The sequence below is a fragment of the Trifolium pratense genome, linkage group LG4 (assembly GCF_020283565.1).
Source record: "Trifolium pratense cultivar HEN17-A07 linkage group LG4, ARS_RC_1.1, whole genome shotgun sequence".
NCBI classification, from domain to species: Eukaryota; Viridiplantae; Streptophyta; class Magnoliopsida; order Fabales; family Fabaceae; genus Trifolium; species Trifolium pratense.
The window spans coordinates 23,458,346-23,483,676 of record NC_060062.1 but is presented as its reverse complement, the minus strand read 5'-3'; the positions used below and the strand labels follow the sequence as shown (position 1 = coordinate 23,483,676).

Genomic DNA, 25,331 nt, shown 5'->3' with positions numbered 1-25,331 from the left:
ATATAATTTATCAAGTATGGGGTTTCATAGTCGGTGAGAGACTAAGAGTAAAATTTTTAGTATATCTTTCTTTCACCATTTCACTTTTATAGTTTTATCCCTTTTCTTACCCATCCCTCTTTTTTTTTTTTTTTTTGTGAAGAAAATGACAAAGACAGTTTTGGTAGTTAAACGTGTTCACTTGTGGTGCGCATATTTGGTGTTTTTAATGATAATTATTGATTCATACTGAAAAACGACTTGTATTTCTTTGATTGTCTCTGAAATTTGTAATTTTGTTTTGTTATGTCATTGCTTCAGTTTCAACCCATCAATGGAATATCTCAGATTTTTGTGAGGACTCAATTCCCATATAAGAAATGTGGCAGAAAATCCTTCCTTTTGAGACCACAAGCTGTTCCCTCCAAAACCCAGGTACTACTATTTCTTCAATTGCTCATATGTGTTATGTTATACAACTTTCTTTTTCTTTGATTATTGTGTTTTGTTTTGTTAATAATAATAGAGAATAATGGAGAGTGTTTCTGTGGGTGATGGTGAAGTTGGTGGTGAAGTTGGTGGTGCTGGTGGAGCATACTCATATCAAGCTTTGAAAAGATTAGACCAGCTATGGTCGAACATTTGCTCACCTCAAGAAGGTGAATGGCATTCAATGATTCCCTATTCTCTATGAAGCACTTACAATCACACTGACACCAGACACCACACTGACACGTTGACACCGATAATAATTTGAGAAAATTATTTAATTGAATGTAATCGTCTATATATCTTAAACATTTGTTCAGCTCAAGAGGATTAATGTCATTCAATTACTCCTATGCTCATTTGGAAATTGTTGTGTTATTTAGGACACATAAATTTAATATCAAATTTCGACATTGATTTGGATCATTAATGCAATTCAAATATGTGATTAATTACGTTCACTAGATGGTTAATGAATATAACAATGTTCCGCGATTCATTAACCATGATTTTCAATTGTATTCATTAACCATGATTAATGAATATAACAATTGTATGATATTGAATGTCATTCAGTAGATGATTAATGAATATGTTGGGTCATGAGGGGGTCGGGTGATTGTCACATTGAACGTTGAACAACCACATAAGTGAGTTGGACACCACATCTTAATCACCAATCTTAACGGGTCGCCTCATTTATAAATCCAATATTATTCCTATTCATAATCGATGTAGGACTTAACCACTCACACTTGAAACCCAACAGAATATCACGTATATTTGAACACAATTTGGATGGTTCACCAAAACATTATGGTTAACAACGTTCAAAATCTGGTTTGGCGTAAGAAACTTGAACTAATCTTTCTGCCCATTGTGTTTAATGGATGGTTAATGAGTTGTGCCACATTGTTATATTCATTAATCATTCACAAAATTGAATTATCCACATATTTTAACGGTGTTAGCCATCCAATTTAATGTCAGATTTGTGTGTAAAAATATAATTTCTCATAAGAAATGTGACAACCTTATATGTCTGGTACTAAATTGGTAATCGTCTTATATGATGATATGTACATATTGCAGTTGTGCAAGAACCTCAACAAGTTGTCTCTACAATACCTAGCTTGTTTACCTCGTCTGATCTTGCTGACAAATCAGAAAGTTCATATGACGTGATAGTGTGTGGAGGGACTCTTGGAATATTCATAGCCACAGCCTTGTGTGCTAGGGGTCTTCGAGTTGCCGTTGTCGAAAGGAATGTGTTGAAAGGGGTAACTTTAACTGCATTGAGACATCAAATCCTAGACAGATAAGAGTCAATAAAATTTTTGAAGGATCAAATTAGGTTTTGAGTTGTTTTTGTTGTTGTTTTGATCATTAGAGAGAACAAGAATGGAACATATCAAGAAAGGAGCTTTTGGAACTTGTAGAAGTTGGAGTCTTGGAAGAAGATGACATCGAAAGAGTCACATCAGCAAAATTTAATCCTGTAATTCCTTAACTTCAGTTTAGTTGCAAATTTTTAAATACTTCATGGCTTCATGCTATTTACTCTTCTTCTTTTGCATCTTGAAATTATTGTACACTAACTTTGTTTAGGTAATTTCATGAACTGTGCAGAATAGATGTGGATTTGAAAGGAAAGGGGATATCTGGGTCAACGACATTCTTAATCTCGGTGTTTCGTCAGTCTCCTTCCCATATAATTAATTGGATATAAATGAGTAATTTTATCGATGTTTTTATTTGGTTAATGATTTTCTTCCCGGTTGTAATTTGTTTCTCTGTCGTTGTAGACCTGTCAGGCTTATAGAGATTGTGAAGAAACGTTTTATCGCCCTTGGTGGAGTCATTTTAGAGGGTTTCAGTGTTTCCTCCATAAATGTATATGAGGATGCTGCAGTGAGTTTTTCTTAACTTATAGGAATTGTATAACTAGTTATCAGTGAAAACTTTTGTTATTTTATAAAATCATACCATTGTGAATTATCATAACTGGAAAGACAATTATATTCAACCGAGTATAAGAAGAGAAAGGATTACATAAAGTTGTATTGTGAAGCATGGAAACATAGAATATGTGAACTTAGCATTGAAATGGAAAGTTAAATTACCATTTGGTTCATGTGACATGAAAATGTTACTAATAAAGTTGGATTTTTTTTTTCCAGGTTCTGAAACTTTCTGGAGACAAAATCTTGTCATCTCGTCTTATAATTGATGCCATGGGGAACTTTTCCCCTGTTGTAAAACAGGTCAGGAATATACTTTTACACGTTTCTTTCAAACAGATAATCTATAATTTTCATCATGTTATGAATTTTACATGGTTCATTTTCATCATGTTATAGGCATAGGTTTCCGTTTCTATTTCCTCCTTTTCTTTTTATCTTTGTGAGAGAGTTCGCGTCCCGTAGGAATGTCTTTATCTAGGACATCAGATAGGTTTGTTTTTATGCATATGAAGGACACATTTGCTTGAATTTTGCTTCATTAAACTACTATATATGCTAATTTGATTTTACAGATAAGACGTGGTAGGAAGCCCGATGGTGTTTGCCTTGTTGTTGGAACCTGCGCACGTGGCTTTGAAAATAACTCCATTAGTGATGTGATATTCAGCAGTTCAACAGTAAAGAAAGTTGGAGATTCAAAAGCACAATATTTTTGGGAGGTAATTTTTGTTACTAGATCAATTCCTCAATTTTTATTTTTAAGAATTTTCACTGAAATTATCACAGGCATTTCCAGCAGGATCGGGTCCTCTTGATCGTACTACTTATATGTTCACTTATGTAGATCCTCAACCAGGATCTCCAAAATTGGAAGAATTGTTGGAAGAATACTGGAATCTGATGCCAGAATATCAGGCTAGTTTTCTTTTCTTATTATGTTCTGAGTTCATTTTGTATCTTTTGTTACAGAAATAGCATATACATACGCACTTATATGATAAGTGCTTAATTAAACTGGTTGTCCAAACATGGACTTATCATTGTATTGTTTCCACTTCCCGAATTTTTTTCCCTAATAAGATTTATTTTCTATGACAAAGCTATCGACAATATGGAATATTTTTTTCTTTTCAATTCGTTGTTCTTCACAATCAAACTAGAATCTTGACAATGGCTATCATAAATTATCAAGTCCTAAAGTTTTTGTTGCATATATATCCTGCATTGATTGTGCAAATAATCCATCAATTTTTTGTTGGACAAAAGAATATCCATAAAATAGGCCGTACCTTACATCCTTCAAACATTCCTTTTCTTCAAGTCTATGCCAAACATCTTGAATTGGCCTGATGTGTTTATTAATTCTCCCATGTTCAGTTCTGCTGCTCTCTACTTGATGGTGTGCATTTGCAATTTTTATATGATAGGGTGTTCAACTTGACAACCTAGAGATACTGAGAGTTATTTATGGCATCTTTCCCACATACCGCGAGAGGTACTAATATGCATGAAACCACGTGCTTAAAAATTAATTAGAAGTCACATCTTCAATTTACTAAATTTGTGTTATTGTCATTTCTCTTATGATATATAACACCGTTTGATGATATGGAGCACTTCCCAGCCCGCTACCAGCTGCTTTTAGTAGAGTTTTGCAGGTAAACTACGTTTTACACTTCCAAAGCTCCGTGAAACTAAGTCATCTAAGATCTATAATACTAATGCAACGGCACTTTATTATGTAGTTTGGTGATGCCAGCGGCATACAATCACCTGTATCATTTGGTGGTTTCGGGAGTTTGACCAGACATCTTGGGAGACTGTCAGCTGGTATGCCTTTCTGTTGCATTGTTGTTGCCTTAGTTGACATGATTCACTTGTTTTTACTATCAGTGATTTTGAAAATATAGATCTTGTAGGTTTTAGTTAGTAATGGCAAAAAACGATTTCAAAAATTATCGTAGTAATAACTCTCATCAAACTGAGGAAGGAAAGATACAATAGAAATAGCATTGAGATAATCTAATGTCTGCTTCACTTTGCTTCAATGAAGGAATACATGAAGCAATCAGTGGTGATTATCTTGACTCATACAACTTGTCTCTGCTGAATCCATACATGGTACTTTTATGCTTTCCTTGATGACTAGTTCATAAACTTTACATGAAACAAAGCACCAATATTTCTGTTTAATGCAGCCCAACTTGAGTGCTTCATGGTTATTCCAAAGAGCAATGTCAGCGAAGAAACAGTCTGACGTTCCTGAAGATTTTATCAATGAACTTCTTTATGCCAATTTTAGTTGTATGCAGGTAGTTCATCTCACTCATCTGTGTCATATTTCACCCAATTTTGTTAAAGTGCGGCGATATAGCACTATAGTGTAATGAATTTGAACATATCCCTTTTGTTTCATAATACGCCATAGTACAAAATGTTGTCAAATAGTGGTGTTATAGCACTGTTGCCTAGTGTAATTTGAACAAACCTCTATTTTCTCTAAACTACAATTGACATCACAACACTGATTTCGCATTTGCAGAGGCTTGGGGATCCAGTGCTACGACCATTTCTGCAGGTGAATTACTTAGACCCTTCATGTTATGATATTTTGTTTATTACAGGATGTTTTTCCTTTAATGAGGTATCTAATCACATTTCTGATAAGTATTCTATTATATATTACAGGATGTCGTACAGTTTGGGCCACTTTCCAAGACACTAGGCCTGGTTATGTTAACAAGTCCTCAAATACTCCCATCCATATTCAAACAGGTGATTCATGAGTTTAGCTATAGTTTAGTTATAGTCTAATAACTATGCACAGACAGTGTAAACAAATTTCACATAAACATCCGAATGTATTCACTATATCTTACCACATCAGACTAACACTTTTTAAAATTTGTTTAAATTGTTGCAAGTTGGTGAAATATGATTGATTAGACGTTCATCTGTGTATATATCAGTCAACCGTGGCCTTAAGGCCTTTTCTGTTGAGAAAGCAATATCAGCGTCAATATTAGTTATGAAAATTGCATGAACAATCATGCTTCATTGTTGCTCTCAAGAATATTTTTGCCATATTTTAGAAAATTGCAGCTTCCGTCAATTCTTGCCTTTTAGTGCCTATAAAAAATATGCAGTATAATCAACTAGTGATTAGTGAAGCAACCTTTTCAATACAGAAGACTTACAAGTTATTCTTGTTCCAGGTTGGTATTCCTGTACTGCTTGATTGGTCCAGACATTTTCTAATGCTTGGTTACTACACCTTTCTCGCGAGCTTTGCGGATCCTATTGTGAGGTAACAGTCTTTTCATTTGGAAGGTCTTTTCTGAACCATTTTATTATTTTGTATATATATTCAACAATATCTCATTTGCTCTCGCATTTTCCATTCATTTCAAGGCCATTTCTAAATACACTACCATCCGAGACGAGTTTCCAGTGGAAAAGACATCTTGAGGCTTGGAAATACGGAGCTGGTCTTGATTACAAGCTATAGGTCTCCGAAATTTGAACTTTATCCCTTGAGCTTATGAGGTCAAACTAGTCATGGACAAGATTTACCCTTCATTTCATCTGTTCATGTAAGGGGGAAAAACTATACAGATTCCAATGTTTTTCATTCACAAAAACAGATTTTGAAACATTGCTTAAATGGAACCATACTCATTGTCACTTGTACCAACATGTGTTGGTTCTGTTGCTTTGTCATTTTTACCATTTCCTAAAAATTATATGTAACTTTAAAGTTTCTTTAATCAATCATGTGAGATTACTCTAATCGCTCCTTAACTGTCTCATCCCAGCCACCAAACCAACTTTATACCTTTTGTACTTAATGTATAATCATCGTCCTTATTTACAATAATACTCCATATATACATTTAAGAACAGTGGTTTGTAATTTAATATGGTCTCACAATCAAGTCATATCATGTACTTGATCTTTTACTGAGTGAACTTACTATTCCTTTTTAAAAACATTGGATATAAGAAGCTAGGTGATGTGAATCACACAATGAGACTGGTTTCAATACAGAAAAATGGTATGAAGCATTGCCACAGACAAATATTGGATACTGACACTTACATGTGTCGAACATCGGACACACGTTTAATCTAAAGTGTAAGTGCAACACCTGACAACAAAAGTTTATATTAATGAGGTTCTTGGTAGGTTTACTCATGTTGCAGTTTTAAAGATGCGAGTTCTTAATTCTGGAGAAACTTTTCTGCCACTTCAAAATGACATCATTTTTTTATGCTCCAAATTTCATCGAAGACTATATGACAGGAAATATAACAGAATCCAGAAAAATATTGGAGCGACTAAAACCAAATTGGTATAACCAAACTGTGTTATAACCTTAAAAAGATATGGAACAAAGTAGCTTTGCATAAACATAGACACATACATAGGCATATTAGATATTTATCTCACATTACTAGGTACCATCTTATTGCAAGAAATTGTGGTTTTCAAAACCTTACACTAGTTTAGTCTACTTGAAAGAGCAAAGGAATTGTTGGATTAACCAAAACAATTCCTCTTATTACTACATATACATACTGTATTATTTTCATTTTCCAGCAAGCTTTAACATCTACACTACAGCCACAACAGCCAAAGGCACACTACATCCAAACTATCTACATATCGCTCATGTCGCCATTAAAGAAAGAAAAGGAATGAAAATGAAAATATCAATCTGATGATGATTTAGCACCCAAAATTTTAGATAGATCTTTTACAATAGTCTTCTGCTTGACATCTTTCTTTTCCAAATGCCACTTTTTTGACATATTCTCAGCCTATAAATTAAAGTTTTGTGTTTTTAGTTATGCCTTTCAGTTGAAATATTCAAAAGTATAAAAGAAATGCAGTTTAAAACTTACCCATATTTTAATGGGAACAAATTGGTTTTTAAAAGTCTCAAGTTGTGGCTCAACAATATCCTTTCCTTTAGTTTTGAGGTCACCCATCTGTTAAAACAACAAAAATTTAAGATAAAGAACCAATAAATTGGATTTCACAATTGATGTAGCTACATATAAAACTATTGATACAACTGAAAAAACATTAAAAAAAAAAGAGGAAGAAACAATACTATAGTGAATAGTCAATGAAGAACGATGACTGAAAATGGAAATGGAAATATTGTGAAATAGGCATTCAAGTGGATTAACTAGTCATAATTTCTTTGGAAAATTGCGGGGAGGGAGGGAGAGAGAGAGAGAGAGAGAGAGAGAAGCGGCATAATAAATAGATTTTTGTGTCAACACATAACTCAAATCACTTACGTTATGCAGCTCTAACTTGGAGGCCACCGTACCAATTACCATTGCAGCACCACCAAAAACAACTGCAGTGGCAATAGCAAACGCCTTTCCAACTATAAAATTGAAAACAAAATAGGGAATTAGAAAACACGGGCTTCAACCCGAAAGCATTTTTGGATCCTTTTTCTTTCCTCAACATCATTATAGCACAGGAAAATCAGAATACATCATAGACCATTATCTACAGAGTATAGACTATAGTGTGTATAAAGTACAAACTTAACTATTACACACAGATATACATATGAATAGTTCTACTTCAGCTCATGATAGTCATAGCACTATAGCACGCTCTATTGTGTGCTATTACTACCTTCGGTCTCATATATAAGAACATATTTTGAGTTTTCTTGATCTATTTGAAGCAAAGTCACAAATTTCAAGATGTATTAATTGTTAAAATTACTTTGATATCCTTAGAAATGCATTTATTCCACGTATGAATGGGTCTGAAAACATTTAATGCAAAGGTTATATTTGAAAAAGAGTTTTCAAAATTAAGACATTCAACGAACCTCTTTGGTCTTGATGATTTTTGTTTTTTCTTCTTATACATACTATAGAGGACAAGAAGGCGCAATAACTAAGATCCTCATATGTTTCAACAATGATTTCCAAAATCCTGAAGCACTCTTCTCATGGTGCTTTTAACAGTCTCATGCCACATGCCCGACTGAATTTTTTCACACTCTAATTTATACATGGTCCAACACTAAGAAAAGCATATCTGTTTTGATATAATTGATGACAATTACCAAATACAACCTGACTTAAAACAGAGAACTGAGAGAAGTAATTTTCGCCCAAATAACATTCCACTGTTGTTTCTCCCGTTTAAAAACTTTAGCCATGTCATATTACCCTTCACTCTCCCTTATTCACAATTTCAATATTCTAAATTTAAAAGACCTCAACCATAACTTCAATCTAGCAGATTCCCCTTCCCCTTACTGTAACACTGCCAAAGAGTCCTAAAATTTTCCTTAAATGGCTTATAGCTACAGTAACCATAAATTTCCAAATATTGCTAATTTGAAATCATAACCACAAATTTTTCTACTGTTACCGGGAACCTGTGAAGGCTTAACTTTAGCTTTTGTAATTGACGAGAAACTCTATGAATGACAACTCTCCCCACTGAAATTAATGGAACACTCTCTTCAGGCCCAATAAGTTACTCCCCTCAGAAAAACCTCAACATTTATACCACCACATCGAGTCAATCTGGTTAGACCAAATAGCTTAGTAGAAACACATGATGCTCAATACATTGCAAATGCAATTTTCATATATTAATCGAAGTATAACATTGAGCAACACATTACAGTGTAACCATAGAGAATTATCATAGGTTATACTGGATCTTTCTATGCCCTTAGTTTTCCACCAACTATTAGCTGGAACAGATTGTAAATTCCATAGAGATGTAATGTAAAGTTTGATGATACCTTAGCCATACAAGTTTTGTCAAGTAAATACTTTTCAGAGGTAACTAACACCCACACTTTAGGAGCATTTAATTAGGAGAAAATATTTCAACTTATATTATATAAAGTAACTAGCAACTACTTGTGTCAGTATTTGCAAGAGTTTATGGATATTATAAGTTATTTTCAGCTTATTTTTACAAACTAGCTTACAGTAACAGCTTAAATAGAGCTTACATCAAGTCCTACTTATTCCCTATTTAATCGTAGAAACAGTTTGTAGATAACCACTTAACCGGTAAGCGATTTGAATAAGTGTTTAACTAAACGGTTTATGAAAAAAACACCCCTTTACGCCTTGTTTTTATTGAGAATTGCTTACAGCACTTACCTCTTACAATGAGCAAAAGAGAACATTCATCACAAGCAAATTAATATAAGAATGAAACATACCATTTGCAAGCCCTTCCGATGCTGCTTTTAACTTCTCTGGGTTAACATGGACGGCGAAGCGATCCTGACGCAACTCATTAGCTGTAGAGGCCGAAACCCCATGTGTTGCTTCAGGCATTTCCCACCTGAAACCAAATCATCATGTTCAAAACATACACAACTATACATTAAAATCATCAAATAAAAATTATGGCTTTCCATAAACAAACAAAAAAAACAGAATTATCACGGATTCCAAACTACAAACAACTTCATTTCCCTCTCAACACCCAATTTAGAATAAGAATAAATAAAAAATAACCAGAATTCAAATTTAAATGAAGAACCTTAGACAGATGAAATAACTGAAATATATAATTAGACGATTGGTTATAAGAGTTAGTTAGAACTTAGGATATAGTCAATGGTTATTGATAAGTAGTTAGGAGTTAATTCTACATAAGCTGTATATAAATAGAGCGTCAGGTATTCATTTTCATCATCGTTTTCAATCAATTCAAAAGTTGTTTAAAATGAAACTTTATGAGTATTGATACTCTATCTCTCTTCTGATTATGATTGTAGTAACCATGGTACTCTCTGATTTCATCATCTTTTCCTTGGTACGGTTCATGTTTATACAAGACACGTGGCATGAGGGTAACAACTCCACAGGGACCAGCAGTCCTCCTGCAAGGCTGAATATGTCAAGAATGGTCCTTCCTGCTCAGCCTTGACCTGCATGGTTGGCCGGGCGAATGGGTTGATTGTTATCTGGTTGTTCCTTCAAGCTCAGCCCAGACCTAGATGGTCGGCTGACTGACTGGATCAGCTGTACCCAGTGAGCTAGTTGGTGCTTCCTCCTCGGCCTTAACCTACACGGTCAGACGAGAGACTGGTTTTATTGTGACCTGGTTGGTACTTTGAGCTCAACCTTGACCTGAATCGATGGTCAGCCGAGTGACTAGGTCGGCCATACCTAACACGATTAAAATTAATGTTGCCTCTAGAATTATTCTAACTTGAGGCTAGAATTTGTACAACTCCAGAAGGGTTACAAGTCACACGGCATGAGGGTTACAACTCCAGGAGGACAAGCAGTCCTGCAAGGCTGAATATGACTAGAACGGTCCTTCCTGCTCGGCCTTGACCTCCATGGTCGGCTGGGTGAATGAGTTGATTGTGATCTGGCTGCTCCTTAAACCTCAGCCCAGACCTGGATAGTCAGCCGAGTACAGGTCAGCCATCCCATACCTAGTGACCTAGATGGTCTCTCTTGCTCGGCTTTGACCTGTATGGTTGGCCGAGGGATTGGGCTGATCGTGACCTAGTCAGTACGTCCTTTGAGCTCGGCCTTGACCTGGATCGATGGTCGGCCGAGTGACTGGATCGGTCGTACCTAATCCGAATTATTCTAACTTGAAGCCAGGATTTGAACCTCTAGTCTCAAAATATGATTTTTAAACTTAAATTTATTATTCATTTTACTTTCAAGTAAATATATTCAAACAAAAATTGTCTTTTTCCACCATAGAACCAAACACACACAATCAATAACCTACATATGAAATTCAAATAAAAAAAACTTATAAAAATTAAATTTGATTAATTAATTAACTGTAAAGAAATTGAAAAATTGAGAATGATGAAAGAAAGAAAGAACCTTCTGGGTCCAAAAGTAACTTGTGGTAAAGAAACATAACCACGAAGAGGATTAAGAGCATCAGGAGATACAGAAGATCGAAGTTTGAGATCGGAAGGAAGAACCCATTTGGAGAATGATGATGACGTGGCATCCACCGTTTCGTCTCTGAATAATTTGGAAGGAAGAGAGTGTTTTAGAACTTCGGGAAGCACGTCGGCGTGATCTTGAAGGTGCTGTTGTTCATCGGCGACGTTGGGTTTTGATATTGGATTATGATTATGATTATTCTTTTGAGCTAATTTAGTTACGGCTTGTTTGGATTCTTGGAAGAAATAAGCAGCTTCTTTTCCTGCTAATCTTCCCGCTAGAAAACTCATCTTGATGATTAGTTAAAACCACTTTGTGTTGTCCAATTACATACACACATTCATATCTATGCCTATATATAGTTATTAAAAAATGTTATTTTATTTTTATGAAAAAAAAATTAAAATGAGTGGATGACATCTAGGTTTTAAAAAAATATTTAGACTCAAAGAATATTTAACTTTCTTCAAAAGTTTTAACATAACTCGAACATGAGACATCTCAAATTTAAGATTTGTCTTTTTTTTTTTTTTCTTTTACCGCTAGTTGAATCTGGTTTGAGAGTCAGTTCTGGTATCAAGTGGTTTCAGCCATGTCCCGATCGTAGTTGTGGGGAATCGAACCGCGGTCCACCCTACCAAGTTCAGCGTCAATCACGACTGAACCAACTAACCATTGGTAAGATCTGTCTTATTTTAAAGATGTGTTAGAAACACTCTTTTTTCGATATTCATTATAGTATTTTTATATAATTTATATTTTAAATCCCCTCTTTTTTTTATTGCACCACTAATCCCAACTAAACTCAAACTAATTTTTACTCACTCATTTTCAGATTTTATTCTTTCTCTACATTTTCTTTTACCCTAAACTAAAATGTGAATTTTTCCCCCTCAAATGTTGAGATCACCACCACCACTACTCACTAACTTTGTCTACTCTATTTGTCTCTCTGCGCATTCTTCTCTCTTGATAATTGTGAGGTTTAGATTAAATTGACGTGAATTCTTAATCGCATGTGCTATTAATTATTGAGAGGTGTGGCATGAATGAAATTCCTTTCGGAGGAACGTTTGGAAATGACGATCGAAATATTTCTTTCTTAATACTTTTAAAATAACGTTTGGAAAAAAATGTCAAATATTTTATAAGTTATATTTATGTTTTCTCAGAAAACAAGTGTACAAATTTTGTTTATATGCGATATTTGTTGTTGTCATAAGACTCATAATAATATTTTAATTTTTAAATTTTTATGATTAAATTTTAATGTTTTATACTATTAGTTTGATTGAAAATAATAAAAATTTAACATTTTGATAAGACATAGAAGGAGAGCATTTATAAGACATGGAGGTTAAAAAATACTTATTGCTTGACATCCCGTATCATTCCTAACAATATATCAGTGTAGTTTTAGAAATATCTAGTGTCAGTTTCAATATCGTATTTACTCCCTACTATTTTGAATGTGAGAAAAAATTAATATAATTTGATTTTTAGATATAAATCACGCGATCGCGAGATGACATGAATCTGTGTTTGTAAGTGAGAGCAATTTCACCTTACAAATCGGTTTTGTAAGGTTGAGTTAGATTCAATACTCAATTCTAAGATAGTATTAAATCATTTCCATGATCCGTTGGACCGCATGCTATCAGATTTCTGATCGGATCATCCACGAGCCACATAGGAGTAGTTCTTTAATTTTAATTATTGATCTTGACTATGTAGCATGAACAGACAAAAGAGTACTAAAAAATATTATCCAATTGCTTGGTAAACAAGAATTATTTTCATCTCCTTTTCTTTATTTAGTTTAAATTTTAATTATTAATGTTGACTATATGAATAGGTAAACCAAAGAGTACTAGAAAAAAAAAATAGTATTATCCAAAATTGCTTGGGAAACAAGAATTGTGTTCACCTCCATGTTTTTGACCGATCTCTATGCTTGGAGTGGAGAGAAAGTATTCGTTTGTATATCTGATGTGGTGCGGTGAAACGAAGGGAAGTGCGGAAAAAGTAATCACTTTATTTTAATCACTTAAATTCAATTTATCTGCACATTTTGATAAACATCGAGTATATAACACTAATTTTCGATGTCTTAGACCTTTTAGTTTCAACCCCGAACATCCACTTAAGAGGTGAAATAATTTTTAATCACTGGACTATTTAATAAAAAAAATTAATATTTAAATAGATGACATAGTCAAAGTAAACAAAAATTAGCACTCCTAGAGCAAGCAACAATCAGGAAAAATCCAAGTAATTAACCACATCCTAATACAAAAAATTATATGGTAGAACCATAGACTTTTTATATTCATTTCATATTAGGCATGCATGGCCAATAATTGCAACTCATCCAAAAGCAATATTCCATAATATAAATCACAGTAGAACAATGTTGTGTAATACTCGAAAGGCAAATTAAGCTGCAAAATAACATAAAATACAAGAATTTAAGGCTTAGATATTTATACTCTTATTTTTTTATATTTTTAAATTGGTTACCTCTATGCGCAATAACAAGGACTAAACATTCGAGCCTTGCGACTTAAATGGGTGGTAAACCCTTCCTAGTTAACAGTTTTAACATTGCTACATACGCAAGCCAGGGATCAATCACCTTGATTAATTCTAGAAGAAATTCGTGTTATCTCATTTAAGTACTCTCGAATTTATACTCTTGAATTTATACTCTCAAATCTTACTAGTAGAGAAGATAGAAATTGAGCTCCAAAAGAAACAAAATAAAAAAATAAAAAAAAACATAAAAGTAGTAGAAATAATTATTATAATTGTCTCGTGAGCTTAGCTCAGTTGACAGGACAATATATTATATACGCAGAGGACTGAGGTTCAAACCTCGGTCATTTTACTTATTGGACATATATACAAGAGTGTAAAAAATTTTAGACAGAGTTTGTCACTCATTTGTATTTCACAAGACTCAAAAAAATTGTCGCTACAATTGCATGATGAGGATACCCAATTTACATTAAAAAAATAAATTTTGAAAGGTCATGCTAACCGGTGAGTAGTTAGATGATTGTTTTTCAAAAGATTGCACTTAATCACTTAAGTCCAAAATTTTGAAGGGAGGATCAAAATTGAAGAATTTTTAAATTAGTGAACCAATTCCACCTAATTCAAATGTCAATTTTTATTTATTTTTTTAAAAAAATCAAAATAAATTTAATTTTTCATTTTTTAATGTAAACTATTTTTTTCTGTGCAATGTAATAAACTAATTTTTTTTTTTCTTCTTCAAATGTATAAAAAACTCCGAAAGAGCTGTATCACAAGATTGTTGAAATTATCCCAGCTTCTTTTAAATGCCATTGCAAATTGAACAATTTTTTTAGCACTTGAATATATTTTCATTTCCTTCCTAAAGTATTTAATAATCACTATTCCAGATTCCGTAGTACCTACCATGTGCTCTCAATGATCACATCTACAAATGAAATGATAAACAAAATGTCTATTTACTATCACTAGTTTGCAATATTTTTTTTAGAGTAATCCTTCACACACTATATAAAAGTGGAGAAGTGAAAAATGTGAGGTTCCAACATTATCTTTTTAATAATATTTTTGGTAGTTACCAATTAATTAAATGGTACTTTTATTGGTTTATAATGAAGTAGAGTATCGAATTCAGAATTTATGCATACTATCTAAATCTCTCATTATTAGACAAAGCTTAATGGTTATTTTACCAATTGAAATTGTACTTAGTAGGCGAAATTTGCAATATTTTTTCTCATACACTAAACATTTTCAATGTTAACATATTTATATATGAAATTGTAATAATTAAACTACCGGAAACTCAAATGAAAATGTGTATGGTTAACGTTGCAAATTTATATTGGGGATCATTTAAGGAGCGTCAAATGTTTCAGGATCACAAGAGAGATATTGCATCTCTGCCTAAATTTTTGAAATATTAGATTCATGAATCATGAGTCACCTCTTTTATAAACTCAACATGTTTCTTATTTATAGTTGATGTGAGACTTACCTATTTATATTTAAAACTCAAAAATCTATTTTAAGATATTAGGTTCATGAATTATGAGTCATCGCAGTTGGACGATTCAAATTTAAGTTTCATATTTTAAAATATAAAATAAAAACTTGCTTTTATAAAATAAAAACTGTAACCTCAAACCACAGGAATTCAATTTGCAAAATATACTTGTGCTTAAATTGAGATGTTGGTTTAGCCATTGACAATATCTATCATAAATTGAGAATATCCATTATTATTCAATAGATTTTGGTAATGGAATGGTACACCACTTTTTATTGTTTTCAAACAACACAATTATTTCCCTCAACCATAGTATTAAAAAAATGAACACGCCCACACCAAAAAGGTTATAGTTGTAGGGTGGTGGTGGTACCTTGGTGGGTGTCCTGTAACCAAAATTAGTATCGTGGCACTTATTTCTCACTTATTGTGGACGCGGGGACGTCCCGACATTTTGAATGTCCTGTGCAAATTATAATTTTGGTACCTCATTTATTTTATAAGTCATATGAAAATATATGATGTGAAAGAAAAGTTAAGATTATACTTTCATTTGTTAAAATTTCTCTGATAACTTTTAATTCTTCAAGTAAATTTCATTAAGATTATAAAAATTTAAGTTTATTTTAAATTTTAATTTAATAATTATTTAATTTATTTATTTTAACACACGGACAAATACTACTAAGTGGGAAATAATTGGTACCCTTAATATTGTAGGATCCTGTGCGATCCCTCGTCTCAAACACTCTCTAGAATTCTCCTGTGTGGACCACATAACCCCATCTTAATTACAATGTCACAAACCAATGCCAAACAATACGTTACCTCTTCATCAGGGAAAATTTGGTTTCACATAGCAAATGTGTAGCATATTTATTGATCTAAATTGTTTGATGAAAATTATTTGGTGATGATATAATTGAGTCGATTGATTTCAAATTAATACTTTATCCGTTCTTTTTTTATTTGTCATTTTTGAAAACTGTGAATGGATAATTTTGACAACTAATATATTTAATTATTTATTATAAAAATTATGAAAACTTTATATTTTAAAAATATTAGTCGAGACAAATTGAACAATATATTATTTGCTAACATTTGGTTTTATATATTAAAAAAAATTATGGTAAAAGTTGATTATGTGAATAGTGTAGTAATATAAAACGACAAATAAAATGGAACGGAGGAAGTAACAAAAATCAATTATTACATGTAACTAACTTTGTTAGTATATGTCGAGTTTCGACCTCAAATTTACAATCATGTTTTTTAGGTATTGTAAGTTTTATGTTTGATGTGAACTTTTCAATATGAAATTTCGTTGGATTAAAAAATGTGAGTGTTGTTTATAAACTACTATAATTTTTGATAATGTGAAATTTTTAAGTGTACTTGAACAGTTTCATGAAGTGAGAATTTAAATTTAGTCTACGCTTTTAAAAATTAAAGTAGGTCATTATGATTCTGGCATACATACCCTTAGACCTTTTCCATTATAACTAACTACTTTGCCATTTTGGTGGTAACACAATTTTATTACTAACTTGAATGTAAAAGTAAAAGAGGCAAAAAGAAGGTACAACCCTAATTTTATGTAGGTAAGATGAGAGCATGTGGATTCTATAAGTATCATTTTATCTGCCAACAAATATTCTTCTCTGTGCAAAAGATATGGTGGAGTTATATATCTCTAAATTATTTGCATGGTTGTTGTATGAAGTAATGGGTATTTAACACAGTGCATTCAAAATTTGGGGCCTATGATAGCATATGAGGTATTATGAGTGAACTGTTTCATGATTATGAGTCAATTTATACTATTTCGTTTTCATCAAATTTTGAACTCAAAATTAGGTCCCCCCCACCCCTTTTTCTTCTTCCAAAAACAAAAGTTAATTAGTACTATAATTTGGTAGAATTTTTAGTACGTTTATATGTTTATTCTGCGGTGACAAAAATTGGTATTGACTATTGAGTGACTTGTGTTGATTATATAAAATTGATTCTGGCTAAAATGAATCGTAGATAAAATGATTTATGTTGAAAAACATTTAGATAAAGTAAGTTGAAAAATAAAATTACAGATATAAATCATTTGAAAAAGCAAAAACTTCGAGTTTTAGCTTAAAGTTGAAATCACTTCCGGACAAAATAAATTCTATTCGAGAACATCTCAACATCTTAAACACTATGTAGGGGAAGAATAAAAGAATGGAAAATGTTTACATGTGTATGCAATTGTATGAAAATTCATATTTCATAGTCAACAACAAGAATTTCACCTTAGAAAAAAAACAAGAATTTTACTAAAAAAAAGTCAACAACAAAAAGCAGCTAGAATCTCCAAAATGAGTTTATAAACACAAAATTGTCAATTATGGCAACCCTTTAAAAGAATTGAGCCATGGAAAGAAGAAAAGTTATGAAATGAAGCATAAAATTGCAATCTTAAATTTTTAGTTCAAAGTTGCAATAAAACAGGACACATTTGTTAAGACAAAAAAAATTAAATTTATAAAACTAAGACACAATATTACAAAAATTAACTCTAACTCATAATTCATATATTAATTTTGTCATATTTCCTAAAATTCAAAATCCTATTTACCTTCTATACAAGACTACAAATCTAGCTAATCAATAACTATTTCTAATTAATATTACAAACAAATGGAACCTAAATTCAGCTACCATATATCATATATAAATAGTTAAGCTTTTTTTTAATATATGACAAATAAATAAACATATTTTTGACTATACTAATCTGAAAAATTAATGGATTCTACCACCAAAAACCTGATGAAAAATCAAACTATCTTCTCTTGTTGTGTAAAGGGTTGGATCCTGTTGGCACTTTACGTTTCTCTGACTTGAAATCTTTATCTTTACTTCTTATTGGAGAATTGAAAAATGGAATATGAAAAACATGATGATGACTTGAAGTAGAAGGACTTGAGAATTTAATCCTAATAGCATGATGAACTTTTGGTGTGAGGAAAAGAAGAGAAAGGAAGAGAAAGAAATGAAAATGTTTCATATTGAAAAAGTTATAAGAAAAAAAATAAGTGGATGAAAATGTGAAATTTGGTTGAAACTAGTATTGTTATATGTTGTGTATTTATATGGACATGGTTAGGTATCAACATGTGAATACTAAATGTGGTGTTATTTATGAAACACTTGTCAATTGTTTGTGTGAATTTGGTGTTGTAGGTCATGGATTCATTGGTGTTTGATTTTGATCAAATGGTCAATGATAGCTGGATGTCAATGGTGTGAGTAGGGACTAGTATGGGATCGTGGGGTGGTAGGGTGGCAATATTTAATGGTAGATAGTGACAAAGAAATTAATCTCATCATCAAATACTTTTAGAGTTTTATATATAATTAGAAGCAGATAGTTCGGTTGATGAGTTGAAAAACATCGTAAAATATATTAAATAGGACTGAGGTACATGATTTAAACTTGAAAATTAACATAGTCCACTAATATTTGTTTTTCTAATCAAACGAAAATTATGATATTAATCAACAGAGACTCATAACTCGTCAAAAGTATAGTTTAGTAATTAGGGTTAAAAGCATGACAAAGTGTAAGAAAGAGGTCAAAAGTTTGATTTTGCTCTAACAAATTAATCACATGCATTTGCATATGTAAATGAATGCTTGAAAACAAATGATCTAGTTTGTGTACAATTATAGGGTTGCGACTGTATGCAACATATCCAAGTTTTATCAAAATTGAACAATCTAAATTTCGAATGCAATATTTTTTAAAAAGATTAAATTTACTTTAAAATATTTTGATCGTCCATCTGAATTACATGTGACTTGAGTGCAAGCGCAGTCAAACTCAATCTAATCAAAATCATAAAGCAAAGGGAAAAGGACTTTTTTGCATACTTGATTTGGCAAAGACTTTGAACTTCATGGGAGGACTAATATACCCTTATTGATTTAATATATGGAGTCAAAACAAGATAAGCATGTGAGGGGCTTTTTGGTCATCAAAAGTCAAACATATAGCCGACACACTCAATTGGCCGTGTAGAAACAGTATACAATGAGGGGCATGCTTATTTAAGATAGTACCATAGTACTATATAATAAATCAAATAGACTTAATTAACACAATAAACATTTAGAAAGGGACAACACATGGTAGTATTATTATTAAGGTTGATACTCATACACTTCCCCATGAGTTAGGTTAAGTAGATCCATATTTGATGGGTCTAAGCCAATACGTGGATTTTATAAATTTGGTCAATTTTCACGGATTTTGGTTCCTCTATTCAATGAAAATTTTGTGTTGTGTCCCCTTTAGGTTCTTAGGTACATATTTTAAGCAATACTTACAAATAATAATATACCATCAAATTTAAAAAATGTATAGTCAACAATTTTTTTTGTATATGTCCAACTATGATGTAAGTATATTTTTAAAAAGTAATATTGTGATGTGGCAAAATTATAAAATATGATTAAATGTTTGTTTTTGTTTGGATTATTATTGCATGCATAGTTTATATTTATTTTTTGAATGATTGTTGCAATCATTTAGTTTTATCAAACAAACAAAAAAATTTTTTTTTTTTTTTTTGCAAATGAAATAATAAAATGAATTTGTCTTGAGTCACTATTTTGACTTTTTACATGAAATGAAAAGAAATCTCAAACATTTTGAATCATTGAATAATTAATTTTTTGGATTATCAAATCAATAATAAATTATCTTAGGACTGCTTATTGAGCTATCATAACACCAATGGAAAATTGGAAAGCTCTTTTTCTCAAGATCCAAGATCTAGAGGAAAAAAAAGAGAAGTCCAAGATCTATAATAGATTATTATGGTCTCGTAATGTGAATAAGTCATGTGTTAAATCATTGAGAGTATCACAAATATAATTAAAATAAAACTAAGACCCGCATAATAAGCAATTTAAAAGAGTGGAGGGTACAAATAGTCAATAACAAAATCTAGTGGATGATATATTTTCTTGCACGGGTGAGGGATTATTTGGAAAGGTTAAAAAGCTTCATCCTTAAGCATCTTTGTGAAAACTCGTTAATTTCATTTTTAGCTTTTGAACAATGCTACAAATTAAAGATATGAAACCATTTATAATGTGAAGTTTAAATGTTTGATTTAAGACTAGTCAATAGTCAATAATTCTTAAAAGGAAAAATTCAAGTGGTAGAAAATTAGTAACTTAGAGAGAAAGGGATTGATGTGTAGATTTAGGAATTGGATTCTATGAAGTCAGCAACCATGCAGTCAACTGCAGTCAGAAGTTGCTAATCGTCTGATCAAAATTGAACGCATAGATCTTGATGCAGTTTTAATTTTCTAAAATATTAAAGTTTCTGATTTTAAATTTAAACCGTCTGATCTCAATCAGATTACCCTGATTTTGCTGACTGCATGCAATCATGGTCTTTGAATACACTCGATCTGCATCAGTAGATTTAGATGAAAAATTCCTTGGCGGAAAGTTACTTTTTGGATCATCTAATCTAACAGCTAACTAACAAAAAGGTAATGTCCCTCTTTTTTATTAGGCTTATTGGGTATAGAAAGCTGGGAAAAGATTCTCTTCATTGAAGGAAAAATTTGAGGAAATAATATATGCATATTTAATCATAAATATGAGGTAATATTTTAATAAGAAAAAGTGGAGAAAAGTTGGTTAATGGTTAAGATATAAAAATTGAGAAAATTTGTGAGAAAGAAAATTTATAGATCCATTCTCAAGAAAAACCAAGTGTTATATCCCTCTACAATGTCACAAATTATGATTCAAAATTTCAATAATAAGACACTTTCTTTTTAGAATTTAATTTATATATATAGTAAATTAGTTGGGCTATGAGAGATATTCACTATGTTGAATTAAGACATTAGACTAAAGCTTATAAAAAAAAAACACATTAGACTAAAAAAAACTACATAAGTGAGGTTAATTAGATTTATGAGTCATCAAATTTATATGCTGTTCAACCCAATTCTTTCATATTTAATGTGAAACTTTAACTCATCTTTGATATATCACAACATTATGCGGTTAGTCAATCATTTTTTTGATCATTGAAACATTTATCTTTAGACTATATTATGTTTTTGGTCCCTTAAATTTGTTTTAGATTTTGCTTTGGTCCTTTAAATTTTGTTTGTTTTATTTTTGTCCCTTAAATTGCAAACGTTATATTATTTGATACTTAAAGCTTTTTTTGTTTCACTTTAGTTCCTTAAGTTATGAATATTGAATACTTTAAAGTATGTCTTTGACATCTATATGTTGTTTTTGACGTGAAACTTTCGATCTTCTAAATTTGGTCTATTAAATTATAAATATTAAGACATTTTAATCTCTAATAAGAGGAGTAAATTGTCTAAATTCTTAAACTTAAAAGAATAATCTCTCTTCTTTTGATCTAAACAACTTTTCAAATAAGATTATTTATACTTAAAGAGCGTTTAGATGAGATCAATAACGCGAGTCTTTTTTGTTTAACCAAAATTTTGGATTAGATGTTTAAATTGGACATGCAACAATAATAAAACTCTTTGAAAAAGTTTGACACTTATTTGAATCTCACAAAATTCTAAAAATTAGTATATGATACTTAATTTACAAAGAAAGTTATTTATTTATTATTATAAAAGAGAAACATACTTTCAACAAAAACAAAATTGGTGTGAAGAGGCACTTTTGAAGCTTGTACGGCAAGACTATAACTTTCCTAATCCCACAAAATATGAAATTATGAATGTGGTTTTTTTCCTTTTTTTTATAAGCAAAATTATGAATGTGGTTGGTTGACACTGAAATTACATGGTCCGCCCACAAATATGCATATTAAATTTTCAAACAAGTCTTCTTATGAGCACAGCTATTTTTTTTTTTGCTCAAGAAAATAGCATACCTCCGACTTTTAAACATGTTGCACTTTATGGTCATTTTTTATTGGTTCGAAATTTACCATTAAGCTACTATGATGTACATGATCGCACAAGAACTCCGCATTTAAACGTGTTTGAGCAAAAGTATTATTAGGTGTGTACTTTTTGGAAAATTCTTGTGTTGCACCTCTTTTTTATAATATTAATTGTTAGTTGGTTCAGTGGTGACTGACGCTGTATTTGGTAGAAATGATCACTGTTTGATCCCCTACAACTGCGAGAGGACTGAAACCACTTGATGTCAGAACTGACTCCGAACAAGATTATACGATCCAGTGGGCCGGATACTTAATGGTGAAAACAATATAAAAATGGAAAATGTTAACTTGTGCCCGTAAGGCACATGTTAAGGAAGTAAAAATAGAAATTATTAAATGTTAATTTGTGCATTTTGACTTTTGAAGCATTAAATTTCTTGTATCATTAAATGTTGAATTACTATTTTGGTATATCTTATCATGTGCCCTAAGGGCACATGTTAACAAGACCCTATAAAAATTTACCATTAAGATGAATAAAGAAAAAATTCGGTACCAAAATTCACCCCAATTCAATTTTGCTGGAGTTCGTGCATTTCACTCACAAAATTGTCCGTCCTTTTATATTCTTTTTGTAGAAACTTGTCTTCTTTCTTGTCATAAGAGAAAATTCAACTCTCACAAATACTTTTTTTTAATGGAAAATGTGTTATATAAATATAAAAACAAAACAAATACAAGAGAAATTTAAAAAAAAAAAAAAAATCAAAGGTACACTCTATCAAAACTTAACAATTTTTAAAGTAAGATGAAAAAGCAAACAAATAAAATTATAAAATATTAAGGAGGCGCACTACCAAACAAAGTAGAACTCTTAAAAGACACCACCACAAAAAGAAAAAACCTCTCAAAAAGAGAGACAATAATCAACCAAAAGCAGAGCCGGTCCCGACCATTTGGAGGCTCGGCTTGAATATTAAAAATAGACCCTAATAAAAAATGTTAAAAAATTAAAAAGAATCATCGTCTATTTAAATTATAAGTTACATAAGAAACACCAACAATGAATATTGGTTCAAGTGATAAGAATTTTGGTCCTCTTATGGATTCGATGTGAGAACTTTTGTTGGAGGACTGCTGCAAATACTCGAACAAGAAGAAGATGAAGACGAACATGATGATGGTGCACATAAATTCCAAAGCATGTGCGAACACACTAAGCTTTAGGTTCGATTCGCCCCCACCAGTTTATGCAAACCAGATGCAAAAGGGTACCTAATGAATCCCCTTCGGGATACTTTGGAAACATACATGGATTGTACATTCACATCAAGCATATCAATCAATAGTAGTTTACAGAACAAAGTTATTTCATTGACTCTCGTGCACTAGAGACATGAAGAAATTACTTGGATATATTTTAGGCAGAATCTAGAGTCATATGAACATTATTTTGATGATGTTTTTCTGCCTCATATATATAGGTGTCTATTTATAGAGAATTCTGCATCTTTTGGTGAAGAAAAATAACTCTTGAAGAATTTCCGTTATGACTGTTGAGAGCAAGTGATACAATGTATCAAAGTAATGGTAATCATTGCAACATTCCAAAAATATATTTTGGAAATTCTCTCGCATTTGATTCCATGACTCATGCATATGGAGAAAAATCGGTTGAGAGATGAAAAAATTCCTAATAAAAAATTGTGTAATTATTATTATTTTTACTTGATTAGAATATTTTTCTACTAAACATATGATATTTTATGAACATTTGTAATATATAATTATTATTATAGTGCCTCAAAATTAATCTATTATTACATCTAATATTTTATTTTTATAAATACTAACAATATATAACTATTATTATAAGACTTCAAAATTTGATTTGAGGCTTTCAAAATTCGGAAGCCCGATGTCGTCACTCACCTTGCACCCCTATAAGAGTCGACACTCACCTTAAAGCTTTTTTTGTTTCACTTTAGTTCCTTAAGTTATGAATATTGAATACTTTAAAGTTCGTCTTTGACATCTATATGTTGTCTTTGACGTGAATCTTTTGATCTTCTAAATTTGGTCTATTAAATTGTAAATATTAAGACATTTTAATCTCTAATAAGAGGAGTAAATTGTCTAAATTCTTAAACTTAAAAGAATAATCTCTCTTCTTTTGATCTAAACAAATTTTCAAATAAGATTATTTATACTTAAAGAGCGTTTAGATGAGATCAATAACACGAGTCTTTTTTGTTTAACCAAAAATTTGGATTAGATGTTTAAATTGGACATACAGCAACAATAAAACTCTTAGAAAAAGTTTGATACTTATTTGAATCTCACAAAATTCTAAAAATTAGTATATGATACCTAATTTACAAAGAAAGTTATTTATTTATTATTATAAAAGAGAAACATACTTTCAACAAAAAAAAAATTGGTGTGAAGAGGCACTTTTGAAGCTTGTACGGCAAGACTATAACTTTCCTAATCCAACAAAATATGAAATTATGAATGTGGTTTTTTTTCTTTTTTTTTTTATAAGCAAAATTATGAATGTGGTTGGTTGACACTTGACACTGAAATTACATGGTCCGCCCACAAATATGCATATTAAATTTTCAAACAAGTCTTCTTATGAGCACAGCTATTTTTTTTTGCTTAAAAAAATAGCATACCGACTTTTAAACATGTTGCACTTTATGGTCATTTTTTATTGGTTAGAAATTTACCATTAAGCTACTATGATGTACATGATCGCACAAGAACTCCGCATTTAAACGTGTTTGAGCAAAAGTATTATTAGGAGTGTACATTTTGGAAAATCCTTGTGTTGCACCTCTTTTTTATAATATCAATTGTTAGTTGTTTCAGTAGTGACTGACGTTGTATGTAGTAGAAATGATCATTGTTTGATCCCCTACAACTGCGAGAAGACTAAAACCACTTGATGTTAGAA

The 25,331-nt window shown here is 31.4% G+C and overlaps 2 protein-coding genes across 4 annotated transcripts; one reads left to right on the top strand and one right to left on the bottom strand.

The window, feature by feature from the left end:
• Positions 1 to 203: 203 nt before the first annotated feature.
• LOC123921739 lies at positions 204 to 6,364 on the top strand. Of its 3 annotated transcripts, none has more exons than XM_045974393.1 (18): positions 204 to 414; positions 506 to 638; positions 1,561 to 1,748; positions 1,859 to 1,966; positions 2,098 to 2,162; positions 2,274 to 2,379; positions 2,649 to 2,732; positions 3,005 to 3,151; positions 3,219 to 3,347; positions 3,860 to 3,927; positions 4,057 to 4,090; positions 4,178 to 4,262; positions 4,486 to 4,553; positions 4,631 to 4,744; positions 4,975 to 5,010; positions 5,121 to 5,207; positions 5,648 to 5,739; positions 5,844 to 6,364. In XM_045974393.1, exons 1-18 carry the CDS (start codon positions 286 to 288, stop codon positions 5,938 to 5,940), a joined length of 1,770 nt encoding a protein of 589 aa, XP_045830349.1. In that variant the 5' UTR covers positions 204 to 285; the 3' UTR covers positions 5,941 to 6,364. The 3 variants fall into 3 exon arrangements, with proteins under 3 accessions (XP_045830349.1, XP_045830347.1, XP_045830350.1); XM_045974391.1 differs by having other exon boundaries at positions 205 to 414; positions 4,039 to 4,090; positions 5,844 to 6,239; XM_045974394.1 differs by having other exon boundaries at positions 210 to 414; positions 555 to 638; positions 4,039 to 4,090; positions 5,844 to 6,239.
• Positions 6,365 to 6,872: 508 nt separating this feature from the next.
• Positions 6,873 to 11,706, bottom strand: LOC123921737. The gene is made up of 5 exons (XM_045974389.1): positions 11,304 to 11,706; positions 9,662 to 9,786; positions 7,743 to 7,834; positions 7,338 to 7,424; positions 6,873 to 7,253 (listed from the first exon to the last, which is right to left on the bottom strand). Exons 1-5 carry the CDS (start codon positions 11,660 to 11,662, stop codon positions 7,146 to 7,148), a joined length of 771 nt encoding a protein of 256 aa, XP_045830345.1. The 5' UTR covers positions 11,663 to 11,706; the 3' UTR covers positions 6,873 to 7,145.
• Positions 11,707 to 25,331: the final 13,625 nt, after the last annotated feature.

Bases quoted from the DNA above. Each gene is read 5' to 3' on its own strand.
- LOC123921739 (XM_045974391.1), top strand. From the start codon at position 286: ATGTCATTGCTTCAGTTTCAACCCATCAATGGAATATCTCAGATTTTT. The intron at 4,263-4,485 runs GTATGCCTTTCT...GCTTCAATGAAG, and splicing joins TCTTGGGAGACTGTCAGCTG to GAATACATGAAGCAATCAGT. The intron at 4,745-4,974 runs GTAGTTCATCTC...TCGCATTTGCAG, and splicing joins CCAATTTTAGTTGTATGCAG to AGGCTTGGGGATCCAGTGCT.
- LOC123921737 (XM_045974389.1), bottom strand. From the start codon at position 11,662: ATGAGTTTTCTAGCGGGAAGATTAGCAGGAAAAGAAGCTGCTTATTTC. The intron at 7,835-9,661 runs GTATGTTTCATT...TCAATTTTATAG, and splicing joins ATCGGAAGGGCTTGCAAATG to TTGGAAAGGCGTTTGCTATT. The intron at 7,254-7,337 runs GTAAGTTTTAAA...TTTAATTTATAG, and splicing joins TTGTTCCCATTAAAATATGG to GCTGAGAATATGTCAAAAAA.